Consider the following 20,840-nt stretch of genomic DNA (forward strand, 5'->3'; position numbering starts at 1 on the left):
AACTATAGGTTAAACTTATAATATATTTTTTGTCATTCATATGAATAAATAAAAATGATTACTCATTGGTACAAATTATTTTCTTTTTATTTATAAAAATTCTTACATGAATACTTTTGTCATGTAAGATTTTTATTATTATTCAAGAATTACCATTGCAATTTCAGAAAAACTTACATAAAAAAAATGATACTGAAGTTAGTTGACAGTTGTTAATTTTTCAAACTTTTATAACAAATCAATTACAGTAATGAAAATGCTTTCAAAAATTTCCACTAATAATTTATTTTAATTTTCACATGTGGAATTTTTTTATTACATTTTTTTTCATAATAATTTTATTGTTATAAAATTATAAAAAATTGTTCAATGTCTGTCAACTTCAGTGTCATTAAAAAAAAAAAAACATTTACTGTAGTAGTCATAATACTAATAGTAGAATTATTAATTATAATAACAATAATAATAATAATAATAATAATAATAATAATAATAATAATAATAATAATAATAATAATAATAATAATCGATTCCCAAAAGTTACAAAAAAAATAATTACTTTTTGGAAGATTTTACTCAACAAGAATTCAAAAATTAACAATTTTTAGTTTGAATCCAACAAAAACTATCAGAAAAAAAATTTTTGTGCCGCTTGAAAATATAATCATGCTAACGATATTAATTTTGTAATTTTTTTTATGAATTTGTTATTAATTATCAGAATCATGCTGTTTTACAGAAAAAAAAAAATATACTTCAAGATACATGCTATTGTGATGATACTTTACTTCGTTGAGAGACTTTTGAACGTGTCGAATTCTTGTTACGCCACTTTGCTAAATCAGCTGTAGAAATCCTTTCTAAAGTAACTTTTAATTCTTTCAAAGTTTGACATAGAATTAAATTAGATGAGTTACATTTAATTTTGATAGCTTTTAACTTTGATTTTAATTTTCTGTTCTTTGCCAAATTATTAGAATTTAAAGCATTTTTGACAACTTTCGAGCTCGATTTCGCCCTTAAAGTTTTTTTTATTTCTCTTGCAGAATTTGAATTATCTAAACGTTTTCGAGTTGATTGTAAAACAAGGATCAGTGCTTTATCCTTATTCTGGCTTTCTCTGGTTCTTCTGGTACGTTTTTCATCATTAATAGTTGAATTATTAGTTTGCTTATTGTTCAGATTTTGATCATTTTTCCATTGAACTGGAGTTAAAACGATTCGAACTTCTCTTAAAAGTTTCTGATTCTCCCTACCAGTTTTATGTTTAATTATATTATTTGTTCTTTTTCGTGAATTATTTGATTTACGAATAATTTTATTTTTTGGCTCAGTAATATTAATTTTATTCTTATTTTTTAAAATATTTTGATTTATTTTCAAAGGCAATCTCTCTAATATTACTCTCAATTCTTTTTTCAAACATAAATCAAATGGATCAGTTCGAGAATTTGACAGACTAATCTTCTCTTTTAAATTTGATCTTGCCTTCAAGCTACTGGTCACTTTAACAGAATTTTTTCTTTTAAATTTATCAACATCAACTCTATCAACTACTACTAATAATTCTCGATTTTTGTCAAAGTTCTTCAAACTGATATCTGAATTATCTACTTGAGTTTCAGTCAATCTCACACGAGGATCTGCTTCATTATTTTCTTTCAATGAATCTACAAGCTGTTGCTCATCAGATTGATTTTCATCTTCAAAAACACAGATCGCAAGCGGATAATCACTGTTATCAACATACAGAGGATCTTTTTCATTATCAATAAAATCCTCGGTAATTTCATTGAGATTTGAAGTATCCAACAATTCGGGAGTTTCATCAGCAGATTCATCGATTACCAACTTTCCAAATGATGAATCTGTCCAATCTGATTCTTCATTGTAACTTTGATGATTCAAATCTCCGACCTCCACCAACTCATAACTAGCCGGTTCTGGAATTTCAGGCAATTTCAATGTCTCTTCTAGTACCCGACTTTGACTATCATTACTTTCATCTAACTTCAACGTATCTTCTAATTCCTCATAATCAATTTTTTCGTTTTCTTCAACAACTTTTGACTTCTTGGGATTAATTTCTTCTGAGCTTCTTGATGACTTTTCTTTATTTATCTCTGAATTTCTCTTCTTCTCTGCTGTTTTTGGTTTCTTAACAAGTGAATTTTCTTTTTTGCTCAAAGATAAATTAACTCTTTCATTTACAGATGTATCGACGGTACTATTAACATGTTGATTTGATTTTAAAATATTGAGAACTTCTTCATTCGAAATAGATGAGGTAGATGGAGGTTCTATTTGACTCTTCAATACATCATCTGCAAACATTTCAGTAAGTTTTGGTCTAAGCTCATCAATTTTAGGTGATTTATTATTATTAACTGATTCTTCGTCTTCAAGAATTTTATCAAGTTTATCTTTCAACTCTTGAGATGAAGAAATAGATAAAGTGTCTGTTTGAGCTGGTTCTTCATGCTTAAAAATTGCTACAATTTTTTTTTTCAATTTCTCCTCTTTAACTATCTTGATAAATTTTTCTTTTAATTCTTTAGGTGAAAATGTATGTGGAACTTTATAGATTGATTGATTTGAGACCTTTTCACAAGTTTTAAAATTTTTAGATTTTTTTTTAGGTGGTTCTTCATACGACTCATAAGAAATTTCATTCATTTTTTTCTTTCGGTTCTTTGGTTGTTCAGTTGACGTTAAAATGATAGTTGAATCTGAATCGATTTCAGGTGTATTATGTACAACACCCGTATTTTGCTCAACGGGCGTTAAGAATAAAGTTGAATCAGAGTCATTAACGGAATCAATTCTTCTGATATTTTGAGAATCAATAGATGTCAATGGCAAAGTCGAATCAGAATCCGCCACATCTTTATCCTGAATTTCACAGCTCATTTTTTTATTTAGTAAGTTTTCTTTTGAGAGTGGAGGATTATTTTTTTGATCGAAATTTGAGTCAGATAATGGATCCACGCTTTTAATCATTTCTGATTCTTTATTTTCTAATAAATTTAGCTTTGGCTCATTTTTCAGTTGACGGTTTTTATTTTTTGACAAACTATTTTTAATTTTCTTCCTCTTGTTTAAATTACACGGCATCAATAATATCGTTGAGTCGGACTCACTTGAATCATTTAAACCAATTATTTTTTGTGCATTTTTGTAAGTTTTTATATTATTCTTTAAACTCAAATTTCCATTAGAATTAACAGAAACTTTATTCAAATTATTTGCTAAATTCACTAGTAACGATTGATCATCCTGAGTCGTACTGGACACTTCAACATTTTCTAGTGGATCACCATTTAAATAGTTTTTTGCAAACTTTGTTGATTGTTCAGTTGTATGAGTTTGTCGAGCAACAACAATTTTATCATCGGGTCCTTTTTTTATAAATAATTTACTTTGTTTTTTTATTAATGTTTCTTTTATTTCAACTCTTTTAAATGTTTCTTCTCCATTATCGGCTTGCTTTTTTTCTTTATGAATTTTCTTGTGTCTCTCTATTATACCTAGTTTATCACATTAAAAACAAAAAATAACAGATTAAAAGATACATTTTAAAAATTCCGGGTATTGAGTGTTGATGAATAATAATTATACCTGGCTGTAATGATCCTTGATTTTTTTTATCTACTCCAGTCTTGTCGTTATTAATATCCTTATTGACTACTCCACGAAAGCTTGAAGCTAACTTTTCTATAGCTGAGCCCTAATATTGATGATAATAATAATAATATTAATCTTATATAACTAAAATTTTTTTTTGCATCATCATAATTGAGTAAAAATTATTATGAGAATTAATTTAGCAGATATTTATTAATTTTTAGAATTTGTTAACAAATAAATTATGGCAATAATAAATGATAAAAAAAAAAATTGACATTTAGAAATTTTTAAAAATTATAAATGCAATTTTTTAAAAATAGTTTTTCAGAAAAAATTTATTTGTTAAATAAAATTAAAAAATTATCAAGTGGCTCTGCTAACTTTAATGTCATAAAATCATTTTTAATTTTGTTAATTACCATAATTTGTGTTTTTTGTCTCGTATTTTTTTCAGCTTCTAAACTTATAATTTTAGATTCTTTTTTTGATTTACTCTTAAAAAATTTATTCATTGTCATATTCAAAGTTTATGAATATAAATTAAATTCTCCGAACCCTAAATTTCGTCTTCAGGTTCAACATTCGTTTGTTAAGGTTATGATTTATTTTTTCTTTCGCTTTCTTTTCTTCCGCTCGAGTGTTTCCGTTCTGCCGTCGCTGCAAAGAGCGCCATGCGGAAAAAAAATAGCGGGAAAATTTTAAAAATTAACAGATGACTTTTAAATTTATGGAAATTAAGATGATAATAAAATTAGTCGATGTTAAGTAATTTTTAATTTTTTTTTTCCCCTCCGGGTGTAAAGCGTCAACTTTAGCCCCGCTGCGCTAAACAAAGTTTCCGCTTTACACCTTCGTCAGGGAAAAAAATAGTATACACTCCTCGGGAAGTAAATAAGAAAGCCTCAGATCACATGTTTGTTGACCTCGGCTTCGCCTCGGCCAACAATTACATGTGATCTGAGACATTTCTTACTTTACTTCCCTCGGTGTGTAATATACTATTTAAGATCTAAAACAAATAACAAAACGACATGTTTACTATTAAGTATACCAAAGTAATGACAGCAGTATTTTTCATAGTAAAATTAAATATTTTTTAAATATAAATAAAAATAAAACAACGAATATTAATAGAGATATTTAAAATAATAATAAATAAGATTTCTTATTTTTTTTCTACTTTAAGATTATTAGTATAAATTTCTAAGTCCTGTTTCAATAAAGAAGACAGGATGAAATCTGCCGACACCACAGGACACAAAATCTCTTGTGGTTTTTTTTCTAATATTTTCCGAACTTTTGGTGCATCATCGTCACAGCTTACCATCATAAATTTTGGTCCCCAGTATTTTGGAGCACGAACTAAAGGTCTACCTCCAGCCAATTTAACTATAGCTGTAATTTAATAAATTGTTAATTAGTATCTTATGAATAAATGAATGTCAATAAAAAATTTTAATTATTATTACTTCTGAGTTCATTTACACTTGGACGATTAACGCCGTTTGTAATGAGAACTGTATAATCCCGAAAAAGCTGTTTTTTCTTCGCTTTCATAAGACTTTCTTCTAAATGAAAGCCACAATTTTTTTCAGCTTCTTCGTCTTTTAATATATATTTATAAGGGTTAACAAAATTATTTTTTATAATACTTTCTTTTATCCATTGATTAGAAACGATGGGAATTGAGCGACAAATCGCACAAATAAATTTAAATGTTCTTCGAAATTTATCAGCTACTAAAACAGTCGCATCTGTGGGATCATTAGTAATTTGTCCACCTATAAAATAAATATATGATTGCAGTTAATCATTATAAGAACAATAAGAAAGATATTTTATGTGCCTGACAAATTATTTGACTTGATTCCAGTTTCCAGTTTAGAGAAAACTGCTTTTTTTGAAATGTCGAGAGTAGAGCACTGTACCTCAACGCTTCGCTTATGAGGCGTGTAATAAAAAATAAATTTACCTAATTTTTCTATCGCAGTTTGACGTTTTTCATCCATTTCACCAGTAAAACATATCTTGTCAGTCTTATTTAATAAACGAGTACCATATTGTATAAAACCAGAAGGCGAAAAAGAACTACCAAAATTATTTTCTGACTTGACATTTTGATTTACAGCTTCTGCAGACGAAGTAGAAGTTGAAGCAATTAGATCATTTTTCTGAATTTTTACACTTGCATTCAAGTTAGTATTATTTAAATTTTCTTTAGTTGGATGAGACTTATCATTTAATTTTTCATTGATAACCGATTTATTCAATGTCTGACTATTATTTAAATTTTCATTCATAGAACTTTCATTGCTATTTGAATCATTATTGGTTGTCTTTCCATTATTATTTTCATTACTATTTACTGGTTCATTACTTGAAGCTGTCTCCTGATTTTTCGAATTTTCTTGCCTCGAATTATTATTGAGCAATGTTTCATTATTATTCGAAATATTATTGTTACCATCCGTTCTTAGATTCTCATTATTAATTGCAGAATTTTCATCCGTACTACGCAACGATTTATTTCTAATTTTTATTATAGATTGCGTAGTTGATGGTGGTTGTACAATTACAACGGAACTAATTTTCTCAAAAAATTGGCTTACAATTTGTTGTTCTTGTCCATTTTCCAATATTTCATTCGATATTTCAATTCTATTTGCTGATTTTCCGTCAAGATGTATGATTACATCTGAAACCTTTAAAAAATAGTGCTATTTATTAAAAAAAATTGCTTAGAAAATACTTTAAATAACTTTAATTTAAAAAATACTACTTCAGATGACTGAATTTTTTGTTTTTTTGCTGGAGGTGCTCCTTGATTATGAGAGCAAGAAGCAGTTGCATCCTGTGAGTTATCATCTGTCACTTTTCGTTTAAGGTTCTTAGATACTGAATTTTGATCCCGGTCAGTTTGCACCTAAACGTAAAAAAAAAAAAATAAATAAAAAATAAAATTAATTATTAATCAGATTAGAAAAAAGTGGTAATTATTTACAAGTTCAAAAAAATAAAAATTGAAATGGTAGACCCCACTTGTAAATAATTACCAAAAAAATTTATATTTACTCCTATTGAAGACATCAGTATTGTATTTGATTTTTCAGATACAGGAATAGCTTTTTGAAAGTTAAGAATAGGTGTAGAAATTGTACTTCTATCATCCTCATTATTTTTTTTGTTGAAGGAAATCGTTTGTGTACGTGAATTTCCAGGTTCAGAAACAGTAATCTGAGACGAGTTAGAACTGATAGATCCAATAGTGGTATTTCCTTCTTTTTTGGATCTATTTACTGTAGTATTCAATGCTGCAGTTTTATCACTAGTTGAAATATTAGTTACTGCATGACTTATTTCTGCAGATGATTCTTTAGAATTTTCAACCTGAACAATCTTCGAAAGACCCTCTGTGACCTTATCATCGATATTTATATTTGTTTTTTTAGAAACTGACTCTCGAGTAACGGAAGTGCTATTTCTCTTATTAAACTCTAAGACATTACTACGATTAATTTTCAGCGAGGTTCCTTCTGATTTTTTTTCTCGTGCAACTGGTGTCGAAGAAACAATACCATTGATAGGAATATAAATTCTATTATGTGGGTTGTATAATAATAATTTTGGTGGTATATTTTGTGAATTTGAATTTAAATTTTCAATTACTATTTTTAGTAAAGTTTTTTTTTTAGGAGTAACACGCTTCACTATATCTGTATTTTGAGAACATCTATTTGTGGGCACTGGAGATCCAGATTGACTTGGTTTTATGTGAGGATTACTAACAATATAAAATTGATTTTTTTCAGTTGTAGTAACAGTTGTGTTCGATCGCTGATGTTGAATAATGCTCGCTTTATTATTTTCCACCAACATCAAACTTTTATTCGTTTCATCTTCATTAATGTTAGTAATTTTTTTCCTACAATCAGCTTCATATTTATCACACATGTCTCGTGGATTATCAGCTGAAACCGAATCTACCGCATTTTGTTGGACTAGACTTTGATTCACACTTTTATTACTATTTAATATCCCTTCTATTAAACTAGAATGATCCTCGAGTATCGTCTTTTCATTATCTAGCAGTATTGTGTTGTTTTGATTTTTGGAATCATGACTCTCTAAATTTGACAATTGTCTCGCCGAAGAAGTTACATCTAGAACAAAATATACTTGGATCTTATTTTATTTTAACTAATGACATTTAATTTAGTTGTCATTTGACAATTTTTTAATTTCATTTAACAAAAAAATTTGTTCTAAAAAATTGCATTTTTTATTTTATTAAATTTCTACAAGTCCATTTTTTTAATAATTTTTTTTGTTATAATTTATTTATTAAAAGAAATTTGAAAAGTTGTGAAATGACAGATGACATTAAAGTTAGCTGTCACGATAAATTTTTAATTTTATTTAACAATTAAATTAATTCTAAAAAAATTGCATTTTTTATTTTCTTTAAATTTCTAAATGTCAATTGTATTTTTCTTATTTTTTTAGCTTAATTTATTTGTTGATAAAAGTTTTAAAAATTATTAAATATCAGCTAAATTGATTTTCATAAGTGACAACTAAATTTAATGACATTTTAATTAACTAATAAAAATATATAATACCAGGAGTTTCATCATCTTGAATTTCTACAATTTTCGAACAATCGTCTTCATCTTCACTAATCAATTCTATAACACCAAGGACATTCAGTTGGTTACTCGAACTGTCATCACTTTTTGGACGATTATTATCATCTTCTATATTAATAGGATCATCAATTCCCGAATCCTAGAATTTTCATTTATTATTAAAATTAAAATTAATATTTTTATAATAATTATTATAAAACTATCGGTTTAATGTTTAAACATAACCCTCATTTACCTCAGAATCATTTTTTTCAATTTTGACTATTGGTTCACCCGAAGCTTTATATAAAAAATTTTTAAATATATTTTTTATCATTTTTGTGAATTTTTAAAGCTACGCTCATTAATAAATTTATTTTATAATATTTATTAAGTTGATGTTCAAACATAAGTCTGGAGCAAGTCAGAGAAAGTATCATGTGAATACACAAATGTAAAATGGCGGAGATCACCCGGAAAAATAGCGCCAATTTTAAATTATAAAAAAATTATTTTTAATTTTTTAAAATTTCTGTAAATTTTTTTTGTCGTAATTTATTTGTTTTATTTTTATTTTAGATAAAATTAATTAATCAGACAATTTTATTTTAAACAAGTTTAAATTTTATTTATTTCAAAGGTAATTTTGAACAAAGATGAATTTCTTAAAATCTAAAATATTTTTTATAAAAACAGTAAACTTTGTTATTTTGCAAACAAAATATTTTTTTTACACATTTTATAGTAAATAACTAGATAAAAATGATTGAAAAGTAATAACAAATTTATATGTTTTGTTTCTGAACTTATTCAGAGATTATTTCCTGTTTAATTATGCAGTCTGTAATAAAACTTAAAGTAACAACGCGTTCAAAATAGTTTGGTTTTTTTTTCATCAAATTTTGAACTTTTTTTTCATCTTTTGAACAAGTTACAATTATTGCAGGAGGTTTCAGGTTTTTAGAAACATACTTGAAAACAACGCCACCAGCTATTTGAATTAGATCTGAAATTTAAACCACAAATGTTAATAATTAATAAAAATTATTTCTTAGAATTAAAGAATAAATTTTTAAAAAAGTAATCATACATTTCAACTGATAGAAACTTTTTTTCTGAATACCCGAAGTAATAATGAAAGAGTATCCTTCGAATACACCTTTTTCGCTCGCTCTTTTTAAACTCATTTTCAAATTAAAGTTGTATTTTTTTTCAGATTCAATATCTTTCAATAAATAATTATTAGGATCGACGAATCTATGATTTTCAACACAATCGTAGATCCAATCAAGAGAGACAATCGGAATGCCCCGACAAATTGCACTTAAAAATTCCATTGTTCTCTTAGCTTTTCTTGTAACCAAGACCGTTGCTATCTTTAAATCGGAAACAACTTTTCCACCTAGAAAAAAAAAAATTGACGATATTAGTATATTGAGTATTGAAGACTATAATATAAGGCAAAAGATCCAGTTATTTACACTGGCGTAGTTGTTTGACACTTGCAATTTTATTCTAATTAAAAAATGAAATGTTCTCAAAAAACCAATTATCTTAAAATTTATAACTCAAAAATTATATTCATTAATTTGTTAGAGTTAATTTGTTTTTTTTTTTATTTTTAATTAAAATAAAATTGCAAGTGTCAACAACTGGGTTTTTTACCTTAATATATGTGATATAATTAATATATTATCTATTATTTATTATTTACCAAAATTTTCAATTGTCCGTCTATAATTATCACCGTAAGCATATTTTCCCGCAAAAAGAATTTTGTAAATTGTCGAAGTATAAATTCTTGCTGAGCGTTTCAAAATTGTTTCATTTTGAATTAAAATAATTGTGCCTGTATATTCATCAATAGGAGCTAATTCATATCTGTGAATAACGTTTTCATTACCATTTAAATCAGACATATGTCCATCATAAACAAAGACTTTTTCATTTTTTAATTCATCATTATCAAAATTCTTCTCAATTTTTCGCTTTCTTTCATAACGTGAATTTTTTATTTTCAATTGCATTTTTACAGTTTCTTGTAATTCATCACGACTTTCAACTTCATAATAATTTTCTTGGTAACATTCACTTTCTTGTATTGTATACAAAATATTATTTTTTTCTTTGACTAATTTAGAAGATTTTACATCAGTTATTCTTGTCAATAAAACTTTCAACTCTTTTAATGAACACATATCCATTTTTTTATTACTGATGTTAGTATAACAATTGGCATTGCTATACTTATTAATTTCTTCTTTAGTAATTTTTTTTAAAACAACTCTTAATTCTTTGCCAAGTACTGAATGATTATTATTTTCAACACTCTTAGGAATTTCAGGATTAACAAAAGATAAAATCTCTCTATCAGATAATTTAACAACGGAAACTTTCAATTCGGATTTCAAATCTGAATCATTTTTTTTAGAATTATTATTATCAGTATCGAGGAAGAAAGCTTCATCAAGAAATTCTTCATCAATATAATGATTTTCAAAAATTTTATTTGAAGAGTAAATTTGTGTTGAAAAAGTACTCACACACTGAGTATCAAACAGTGGATAATTATAGAACTCTTTCATGCTGCATTTTTGTTTACCTTGTAATTGTAAGCTAGAAGAAGAAGCTTCAGATGGAGCCGATGATGATGCATCAACAAAATCATCTCGCTCAAGATAATCAAGGTAATAGCTCTCCAAATTTTCCAAGCCATTATCCAGACTAAGTGATGGTATGCTTTTGGCTTTATCTGAAGGAAAAAAATTTGCATCATCACTTAATATGTCATTTAACTCGTCAATAATATTTTTATCGGCGTTACTCAAACAACGATTCTCATTAAAAAATGTACACTTTGTTAGCTCATCGCTGGTCTTTACAGCATTGTAGAAAATATCTTTTCCACTTTCTAAATTTTCACTCACACCAAACTTTGATTCAATTTCTTTCAATAATATTTTATCGATTGTTATAGATAATTTCGGAGTTTTTGAGGACATTTTTTTTTTATTTCACTTTATTATACGGTATAAAATGACATTAAAATTAAACTCTTAAAATCACTTAACTGCTATTATATGTAAGTTACTCCGTTAAGCTTAAAGTCATCAATCATTTGACTGATATAAAAAATTTCAAACAATACTGAATATAGTAACGGAGTAACGGAAACAGACATGTTGAATTCAGTTTTTTTTTTTTTTTTTTTTTGTTTTAACAAAGGTACAACGGAAATACAAACACCGAGAGAATAGAAGCTGTGAAATAAACAGTTAAAATTATAAAAAATAGATTGTTTAATTTTTTTTACAAGTAAATTTAATGTTATTAAATTTAGCTGTCACTTAACCATTTTTTTAATTTTTTTAACAAACAAATTTATTCAAAAAAATTATTAAAAAAAAATTGCATTTTTGATATTTAAAATTCCTAAAAGTTAATTTTTGTTTTTCATAATTTATTTGTTAGATAAATTCATAAAATTATCAACTATCTGCTAAATTAATTATCATGTAAATTTAACAAAAGTTTTCATCAATAAATTTATAATACTGAAGTTAGCGATCAGCTGTCAATTTAAAAAATGTTCATAACCAATTGATTACAATGAAAAAATGCTTCTAAAAATTTTCAGTTATAATTTTTATTAATTTTCACATGTGAAACTTTTTAATTAATTTTTTTTTCAATAATTTAATTCCTATAAAATTCTAAAAAAATTTTTAATTTCTAATATTAATTAGTAAATAATAGTTTAAACATTTTATAAAGTGTCTTTATAAAAGTGTATAATAATAATAATAATAATAATAATAATAATAATAATAATAATAATAATAATAATAATAATAATAATAATAATAATAATAATAATAATAATAATAATAATAATAATAATAATAATAATAATAATAATAATAATAATAATAATAATAATAATAATAATAATAATAATAATAATAATAATAATAATAATAATAATAATAATAATAATAATAATAATAATAATAATAATAATAATAATAATAATAATAATAATAATAATAATAATAATAATAATAATAATAATAATAATAATAATAATAATAATAATAATAATAATAATAATAATAATAATAATAATAATATGGTTATTATATTATTATAATTTTTAAACAGCTGACTAATTTTTAAACACCGCGCGAAATGACAGCTAGCGACACCACAAAAAAAAAAGAAACTAATTTCACATTTGTGTGAACCTGTGAACTAATTTCACATTTGTTCATAACAAACTTGTGTGATTATTTGAAGCAACTCGTGTAATTTTGAAAACATTTAATTATTTATATAGTTTTTTCAAAATAATTCAAAAATTGACATAATATTGTTTTCAAGTGAATTTTAATTAAAATAAAAATCGTGATAGTTATATTTAACTTTTTAGTTGATTGATATAACCTATTATTTTGTTTCTAAATAACAAAATTGTCAGATTATTTAAATAAAAAACTTGGTCATGTTAATAACACTAGAAAGGACGATATTAAGAATTAAGTCAAGATTTTTACGTTTCTATTCAGCCGATGTTCAAAATGTAAAATTTAATCATCCACAATCGTATGAGGATCATGTTCTTGACGCATCATGGGAACCTGCAGATATTCGTAGAGAAGATGCCAAAACATTACGGGTTTCAATTCTTGGATTGCCAAATGTTGGAAAAAGTACACTTATTAATCAATTAGTCGGTCGTCCGGTGAGTTTATTTATTTATTTATTTATTTATGCATTGTCACTGTTAGTTCATTTTTAATTGCACACTTTCCCTTGCTTTAGATCTGTGCCGCATCTTCAAAAGTTCAGACGACAAAGAAAAAATCAGAAGCTATTTATATGAATAATAATACACAATTGATATTTATTGATACTCCGGGATTGGTAAAAAATCGTGACATGAAAAAATACAACTTGGAGAATACATTTAGAACAGATGTTGACAAAGCATTGGCTTCATGTGATATTGTCGGAGTAGTCCAAGATGTAGGAAATAAAGTTAGAGCTGATGTCATTGATCCACGTGTTCTAGTTCTACTTAAAAACCTCAAAATCGGAATTCCAACTCTTTTGATACTCAATAAAGTCGACAAAATCAAGAAAAAAAAGTATTATTAGAGTTAGTTGATGTTCTGACCAGTGAAAAAAATTGGCCAAACTTTTCCGATATTTTCATGGTATCAGCTTTGACATCTGATGGAATAGATGACTTACGGGTAATTAAATGATTTATATTATTTTATTTTATTTAAATAAACAAACCCAACAGCCTAGGCCATTAACAGAGTTAATAATAATACATTAGTTAGTATATAAAAACTTTTTTTTTGTAAAATTTAGTGTCATGAATCTAATTTATTATTACTTACAGAATTATCTACTTGACTCAGCTAAGCCTCGAGATTGGGACTACGAATCAAAAAAAATTTCAAGCGATCCGCCCGTATCAATAATTGAGCAGACAGTACGTGCTAAATTCATGGATGAATTACCAAATGAATTGCCATATGCCATAACAGTTCAGTTGGAACATTATTCAGTTTTAAAAGACGATAGTATAAGTACTGTTGTTGCTGTACTAACTCCAAGCGATCGCATTTCAAATCTAGTTATGGGTAAAGGTGGATGTCGTGTCCGCGACGTTGCTAAAACAGTTGAGCAAGAATTATCTCAAGTTTTTAATACAACTGTCAGATTGAAACTAGCTGTTAAATTTTCCGAACTTAAAGATGAGCCGGAAGTTAAAATTAAATATAATAGAAAAAGAAAATTTTAATTTAAATATTGAATATGTATTTATAAAATTTGTAAATTTATACATTAAATATGTAACAGTTACTTAATTATTTTTGTTTTTCACTATAAGATAATAATTATCATTGATAAGTAATCAGTTAATAATTTGAGATATATTGTTATTGAAATAAGGAAAGACAAGATCTGTATCTTGGAGATTTTTTTTTATCCAAGCGTCTGCTTTAGCTTCAAGCTTCAGACTAAATGTATTGCTCCACACACCACTTTGTCCATTTCTAACGAAACCTCCATCAGCTATAATGTGGCAGTCACGTAATTCAGAAGAATTAACCATTGGATTATTACGAAAATTTTTTATATTAAGATAATCTGATAGTTTGCACATTTCTTTTTCACTGTAAGATTTTCCAAGAAATTCGGCAACTTTGTAAGCAGTTTGGAAAAAATTCTGAAAGTAAAAATGATAATATAAAGCAAAAATTATTAAATATTCAATTTATAAATTTACCTGTTGCATTTCTTCGTAAAATATAAAAAATAAATTTGGATGATGTCGTTGAGCCCAAGCTTCCTTTAAATGTTCCCAGTAAGGACTCCACGGTGCTGTTGATAAAAAATAAATTTTTTATACTTGGATAAAAATGTAACTAAATTTAAAGAGAATCATCAGTTAATATTTACTTAGATCTTCTTGAAAATAATTCCAAAATTCTTCAAAGTTGCCATTATAACCTTGAGTTTTAATAGCTTGATTTAAATGATACCAAGACACAGCAACATCTTTAGGATTTCGTGCGACGTAAATTATTTTACAGCCAACGTCTAATATTCCAGGTAATAAACTCAAAGGAAAATGTGATTTTATAAATCGAGGCGATGGCATAGCGTTTAATACTTCATATCCTGGTATTGAAATTTTTTTACACAATTCTTGTTTTTCTGGATCATCTTCATTTAATTTTAAAAATTCTTTTGTAACATCCGGATGATTAAACATACTAAATCTAAAAGAACAATTTATATTTATCTCGTGTGTCCTCAATGAGTTAAATTAATTTTAATTATAATAAAGTCATAAAATAATTACTCAAGAAATGGAAAACGATCAGCCAAATATTCTTTTTTTGCTCTATCAAAGTCCAAATTATTACTCAATAGCCAGACAAGTTCTTGGGTCCAAGTAGTCCCTGAAAAAGACGGTGTTAATTAGTTAAACTTAAAATTTAAAAAAATTTATTTATTATTTCAAAGTACCTGATCTGGGATAAGTAATTACCCAGGTATCATCCACTCTAGCTTTAAAATTATAAAAACCTTCTTGTTGTTCAATGTAGCGATGCGGAAAAAACCATTTTTTTCACCAACTTGTACCCAACCAGTTCGTTCACCGGTGAATTTTTCTAACATCTCTTTTGTTTTTTCTTTATCTAAAAGTTTATTTTTTGGTAAACTACTCATTGTTGAATATTTAATTCTTACTACTCGAGAACCACAGAACAACTGAGTAGGTTTTTAAAAAATCTCAATAATTTGTTGTGGAGAAAGTAAACGTAAGAGAAAGTAGACTGGCACACTTTCTTCATTGACTATTCATACTTATCATTGGTCCGGTAAAGACTTGTTTCTACCTCCTGGCTACTTAAAAACACCTAATTAGATGTTAATCTATTCAGTTTTTTTTTTTTTTTTTTTTTTTTTTTTAAATAGAGAGTGTTTAATAGTATATTTAAATAAAATACTGGAATGTGAATCGATACTCTTAATATTTTAACAATAAATATATCTTATTAAACTTTCAATTTATTTTTTTATTTAATTTTATTGTAACAAATATCACTGCAATATTAAGTATATATTCACAGTACTTCATAAATATTTGCTTTTAAAAAATTAAATTAATTTTCAAATAATGAGAATTTACATATTTTTTTTTAAACTATTAAACTTTTTCCCATTTAAAGTTAATTATGAACGCTTTAATAGCTGGTATAATAGCACTGATAATTAAATTGTATTTTCCAAAGTGATTTTAGAATTTTTCATAAATTTTTATAAATTAATCAATTTAAATAAAAATTTCAAATTCAGAGATGGAGCTTGACATAATTAATAATTAAATTAAATTTTATTCAAAATTTCTGATACCAATTTCAACTGCTAAATTTTATTGCTATAATCTTTTTTTTTAAGTATTCTTCTTCTAGGTAACTTTCTTCACGCTGCTAGATAGTTAAGTATATCATCTTATCCCGGAAGAGAACAGAAATCCTCGCTTCTGTACTAATTATTTATATATCTTGTTTTATAACTCATTACCAGTAAAGTGAAATAAATAATTATATAAGTTAAAACAATAATTGGTGAAACAGTCTTAAAAAATTCTTCAGTTTAAAACAAAAAAAATTTTTTTGTATCTTTTATGAAAAAAAATGATTAAGAATTTAGATGGAATATTTTTAATATTGTAAAAAAATTAATTTATAATTAAAAAAATTCAAATTCAATAAATTTATTAAATGACATTCAATTTAGATGTCGCTTGACAATTTTTTAATTTTCTTTAACAAAAAAATTTGTTCTAAAAAATTGCATTTTTAATTTTTTTAAATTTCTACAAGTCTATTTTTTAAATATTTTTTTTTGCTATTATTTGTTTGTTAAAGAAAATTAAAAAAATTGCGAAGTAACACCTAAATTTAATGTCATAATTAATTTTCATTAACTGAAGTATTCAACTTGTCAAGCAGCGCCATTTAAAATTTAAATGTCACTTCTCGACAATAGCGCCACCTAGTATAAAATAAAAATGATGTCAATAATAAACTGATGCTACGATGTTAGCAAAGTAGAAAAAGAGTGAAGATTTAAAGGCGCTTCACAATATATAAATTATAAAAGTCAATATCGATTGGCTCTCTATTAATTTGTAGTAATCAATCAGGATATTTATTTAAAAATTTATTTCCGTAATTACGTTGAAGCCTTAAAAACCAAAGTCTTGATCAAAACGTGCATGTGTCAGTGTGTAGTGTGTCTCTGTTCATAATTAATTTCCTCACACATAAAGAATCATGAAATACGCATCGTGAGTTCCATGATGTCTGTGTTTAATATAAAACAAAATAAAATACAAAAAATAGCATCAGATTTATCACAAAGATCCTGGTGAATAAATAATTTTACGCCGTAGAAGGCCATACTGGTTTGCATGCTGCCGTCTCATTAGATTATAAATAAAACAAAATCTATAAAGTAATGTTTGTGATCATTCGATGGATAAGATAAATGTATACTAACGGAAAAAAAAATATATAAGGTATACTATTGGTAAAGTTAATTGGATTTAATATTTGTGTGTTTATTTTTATTTTTGTCTACAATAGTATTTTTTTTTTTTTTTTTAAATATATGTAATTAATGTTATTGACATTAAATATTATTAATGATTTTTTTCATACTTAAAAAGTCTTTTTTTTTTTTTTTTTTTTTTTTTTTTTTTGTAGTAATTCCTGCAATTGTTGTTGATACGTGTTGAAGTCGTAGACGTTTAGCTTTCCAACAATTTTCGAGTAAAAATTGTGTTCATTGACCAAACAAGTCATCAGCTTAAATAGCTTTAATCAAATAGTAAAAACAAAACAAAAGTAGAACAAGACAAATAAAATAAGAAAAAAATATATAAATATATATCACAATAAATCATGGAGAAAAGTAGTAAGACAAATGTATGTGCTGATGATACTGATGACAATAAACAAGCTGAGACTTCGACAAATTCAGACGTAGAAGACAATGATTCTGAAGAACACTATGGCTGTGATCATTATAAAAGGAAATCAAAATTTGTGGTAAATATTTATAATTATATTATGTTAATTATTTACTGTGGGTTTAAATATTTAAAAATGAAATTTTTTTTTTTTTTTTAGACCCCGTGCTGCAATAAAGTGTACACCTGTCGATTTTGTCACGATGAACAAGAGGCACATACGGTTAATCGTAAAGAAGTTACAGAATTAATATGCGTACTATGTGACACTCGTCAACCTGTACAAGCCACGTGTCAGAATTGCCATTGTAGATTTGGCAAATACACGTGTTTAGAATGTAATCTATTCGATGATGAAGATAAGAATCAATATCATTGTGATGGATGTGGTATTTGCAGAGTTGGAGGAAGAGATAGATTTTTTCACTGCGCCAAATGCAATATGTGTTTACCTGTACAATTACAAAATGGACATAAGGTAAATAAATTGTTTAAGCAATAATCTATATTGTTATAGGTCATTGCAAAGGTTCCATATTATTCTCACCGACAGTCAATTTACGATGATAAATACTTAGGCTGCATTCAAAAATTCTCTATTTCTAGATACATACTTAAGAAATGACCTTGTATCTTGGGAACTATTGACATTTTTAAAGATATAAGCTCATCCCGATGTTACACTCATAGAGACCTTTCATTTGACTACCCACATCAATTTTTCATATATTTATATATATTATATATATATGTATATATGAAAAATATATCAAAAATGCATGTGGGTACTCAAATAAAAGCTCTTGATGAGTGTAACTTCAGGATGAGCTTATATCTTTAAAAACGTCGATATTTAAGAAAGTACAGTGCAATAACAAGTCATTATTTAATAAAGCAAAATTTTATTTATTTAACAAAGTGACTGCGAAGTTGCCAGCCACTTATAAATGAATAAATAAATATGTAATCTATTTATTTTCAGTGCGTAGAAAATGTTTCACACGCCAATTGTCCTGTATGCTTAGAAGATATTCATACGAGTCGTATACCTTGTCATATTCCTGATTGCGGGCATTTACTCCATCGTACCTGCTTTGAGGAGCTTTTACACTCCGGGCATTATGCTTGTCCTACTTGTCAAGTTTCTCTTCTTGATATGACAGATCTCTGGAGATTTTTGGATGTTGAAGTGTCACTTACTCCAATGCCACCAGAATACAAAGATTATAAAGCGGAAATTTTATGTAAAGACTGTCACGAAGTAATTATCTATTGATTAAATTTTAAAGCTATTATTTTTACATATATAAATTTATTTAATTAATTTATTTATCTTGCAGGAATCAACTGTCAAGTTTCATGTTGTCGGATTAAAGTGTCTCAACTGTGGGAGCTACAACACATGTAGAATCAAAGGATCACCGTGTCCAGGTATTGTGTTATCACTTAATTTTCAATATCATTTAATCAAAAAATTTTATATAATTTATTTTATTTCTCACTTGCGAATAGATCCCGATAACATTGATGGAGCTAGTGGAAGCGGTACTGGTGATGGTGATCAAGAACAACCTACCGATAATGGATCTCAATAAAACATTCCGAAAGCTCAATGATTTTATTATTAAAATTGCTTAATGTAAAATCATATAAGCTTATTCATGAGATAACTAAATAATTTAGAGATTTTTTTCCCGTTAATTATTTTAAATTTAAACGGCGAAACTTAGCTAATTTTGTGAATACTTTTTATCATTTTACAAATCTTTATTAATATATTTAATAATATTATTTTAGGAAAATGTTTGAGCAAACAACAACCAAACAATGCTATTTTGAATTTATTATTCTGTTGACGCTATAATCATTGTTTTCGCATATTATTAACTATTATAATACGAGTTTAAAGTTTTCAATAGATTTGCTAATGAACAGAAAAAAAAAAGATCAAAGTATTTATAAAAAGCTGCATTTATAATCATTGGTTTTTAATGGTGAATTTGGAACAAGAGTAATTCCATTTTTTCATTCCAATATATATTATTGTCATTCCAAAAATTTTTTTTTTAAATTGCAATTATTATTGATAATACTTAATAGCAGCGTAAACGTATGCAAGTAAAATCCTTGTAACATAAAAGTTTAGAAAATAATACTGTGTTTAAAATTTTGACTTTTTTTGATGTGATAATTTTAATTTGTTTTGATTAAAAATAAACTTCTTTTCAGGAAAAAAAAAAAAAATCTAAAAGTTATTCGGGAATTAATCTATTTTTCAATTACCTCAGCAATTGTCTTGAAAGCCCAAATTCCATGCAAGATCATGTGCATTGCCTATAATTTTTTTAGATAAAAAAAATTTATTCTTTTTTAAAGAGACAGCCGATTTTACAGTAATTTTTTTTGTAACAAATAAAAATTTTTTCATGTACTTTTAAATAAAAATAAATAATAAATGCTTTCCTGATGATAAATGATGAATTAAGTGAATATTTCAACTTATTAAATTCGAAAACATACTTGAATAAAAAAAAAAATTATTAACTTTTTAATTGCAGAAATTGTTTTCTAAAAAATTTTAAGTAAATATTGTAATCGAGTTTTTATTTAGATTTTTTTTTTATTTAATATTATTAATAAATATTAAATTTGTGATTATATTAATACTTATTATTACATTTTTTAAAAAACTAATATTTATTAAATTTAATAATCATGGTTTTTTGTTTTTTGTTTTCAATTAATTTTCTGGACCATCAATCATTTGTAATAGCATTCATAAAGATGCATTGAAAAATATTTTTTAAAGTTAAAAATTTCTGAACAGGTATAGATTTATTTATATGAGTCCTAGTATTTGTATTTTGGGTAAAAACTTTGTCTAATCAGGATTTTTTTTTTAGATAATCGAATAACATGGAAATAAGGTAACATTTTTCGGACTGAATCTTAAGATGATTAGGTATATTTATATTGGCAAATTTACAATACTTATTGAAGATAGTAAACTCTTCAATATTAAT

General features: G+C 25.8%; 5 protein-coding genes across 5 annotated transcripts; 2 read left to right on the forward strand and 3 right to left on the reverse strand.

Annotated features, from left to right (window-relative positions):
• Positions 1 to 66: 66 nt before the first annotated feature.
• LOC141524006 (uncharacterized) lies at positions 67 to 8,676 on the reverse strand. The gene is made up of 9 exons (XM_074237637.1): positions 8,509 to 8,676; positions 8,247 to 8,412; positions 6,700 to 7,787; positions 6,407 to 6,550; positions 5,600 to 6,329; positions 5,097 to 5,408; positions 4,952 to 5,022; positions 3,619 to 3,727; positions 67 to 3,527 (listed from the first exon to the last, which is right to left on the reverse strand). Exons 1-9 carry the CDS (start codon positions 8,587 to 8,589, stop codon positions 769 to 771), a joined length of 5,460 nt encoding a protein of 1,819 aa, XP_074093738.1. The 5' UTR covers positions 8,590 to 8,676; the 3' UTR covers positions 67 to 768.
• A 193-nt stretch (positions 8,677 to 8,869) lies between these two features.
• On the reverse strand, positions 8,870 to 11,384 carry LOC141523898 (uncharacterized). Its single transcript, XM_074237467.1, has 3 exons — positions 9,967 to 11,384; positions 9,343 to 9,654; positions 8,870 to 9,258 (listed from the first exon to the last, which is right to left on the reverse strand). The coding sequence occupies exons 1-3, from the start codon at positions 11,252 to 11,254 to the stop codon at positions 9,059 to 9,061; spliced, it is 1,800 nt and encodes a 599-aa protein (XP_074093568.1). The 5' UTR covers positions 11,255 to 11,384; the 3' UTR covers positions 8,870 to 9,058.
• Positions 11,385 to 12,517: 1,133 nt separating this feature from the next.
• On the forward strand, positions 12,518 to 14,134 carry LOC141524174 (GTPase Era, mitochondrial). Its single transcript, XM_074237868.1, is given in 4 exon segments — positions 12,518 to 12,993; positions 13,074 to 13,398; positions 13,401 to 13,507; positions 13,663 to 14,134. Coding segments are annotated over 4 exon segments (1,077 nt in total). The 5' UTR covers positions 12,518 to 12,753; the 3' UTR covers positions 14,068 to 14,134.
• A 47-nt stretch (positions 14,135 to 14,181) lies between these two features.
• Positions 14,182 to 15,705, reverse strand: LOC141524175 (sulfotransferase 1E1). Its single transcript, XM_074237869.1, is given in 6 exon segments — positions 14,182 to 14,496; positions 14,557 to 14,651; positions 14,730 to 15,052; positions 15,136 to 15,235; positions 15,303 to 15,401; positions 15,404 to 15,705. Coding segments are annotated over 6 exon segments (1,035 nt in total). The 5' UTR covers positions 15,507 to 15,705.
• Positions 15,706 to 17,003: 1,298 nt separating this feature from the next.
• On the forward strand, positions 17,004 to 20,294 carry Rchy1 (Ring finger and CHY zinc finger domain containing 1). Its single transcript, XM_074260140.1, has 6 exons — positions 17,004 to 17,364; positions 17,552 to 17,896; positions 17,978 to 18,295; positions 18,800 to 19,078; positions 19,158 to 19,248; positions 19,330 to 20,294. The coding sequence occupies exons 2-6, from the start codon at positions 17,750 to 17,752 to the stop codon at positions 19,410 to 19,412; spliced, it is 918 nt and encodes a 305-aa protein (XP_074116241.1). The 5' UTR covers positions 17,004 to 17,364; positions 17,552 to 17,749; the 3' UTR covers positions 19,413 to 20,294.
• The last annotated feature ends 546 nt before the right edge of the window (positions 20,295 to 20,840 follow it).

This window comes from Cotesia typhae, unplaced genomic scaffold (genome assembly GCF_013202065.1).
Source record: "Cotesia typhae breed Kobodo isofemale line unplaced genomic scaffold, CoteBio_Ctyphae contig_22, whole genome shotgun sequence".
Classification (NCBI taxonomy): domain Eukaryota; kingdom Metazoa; phylum Arthropoda; class Insecta; order Hymenoptera; family Braconidae; genus Cotesia; species Cotesia typhae.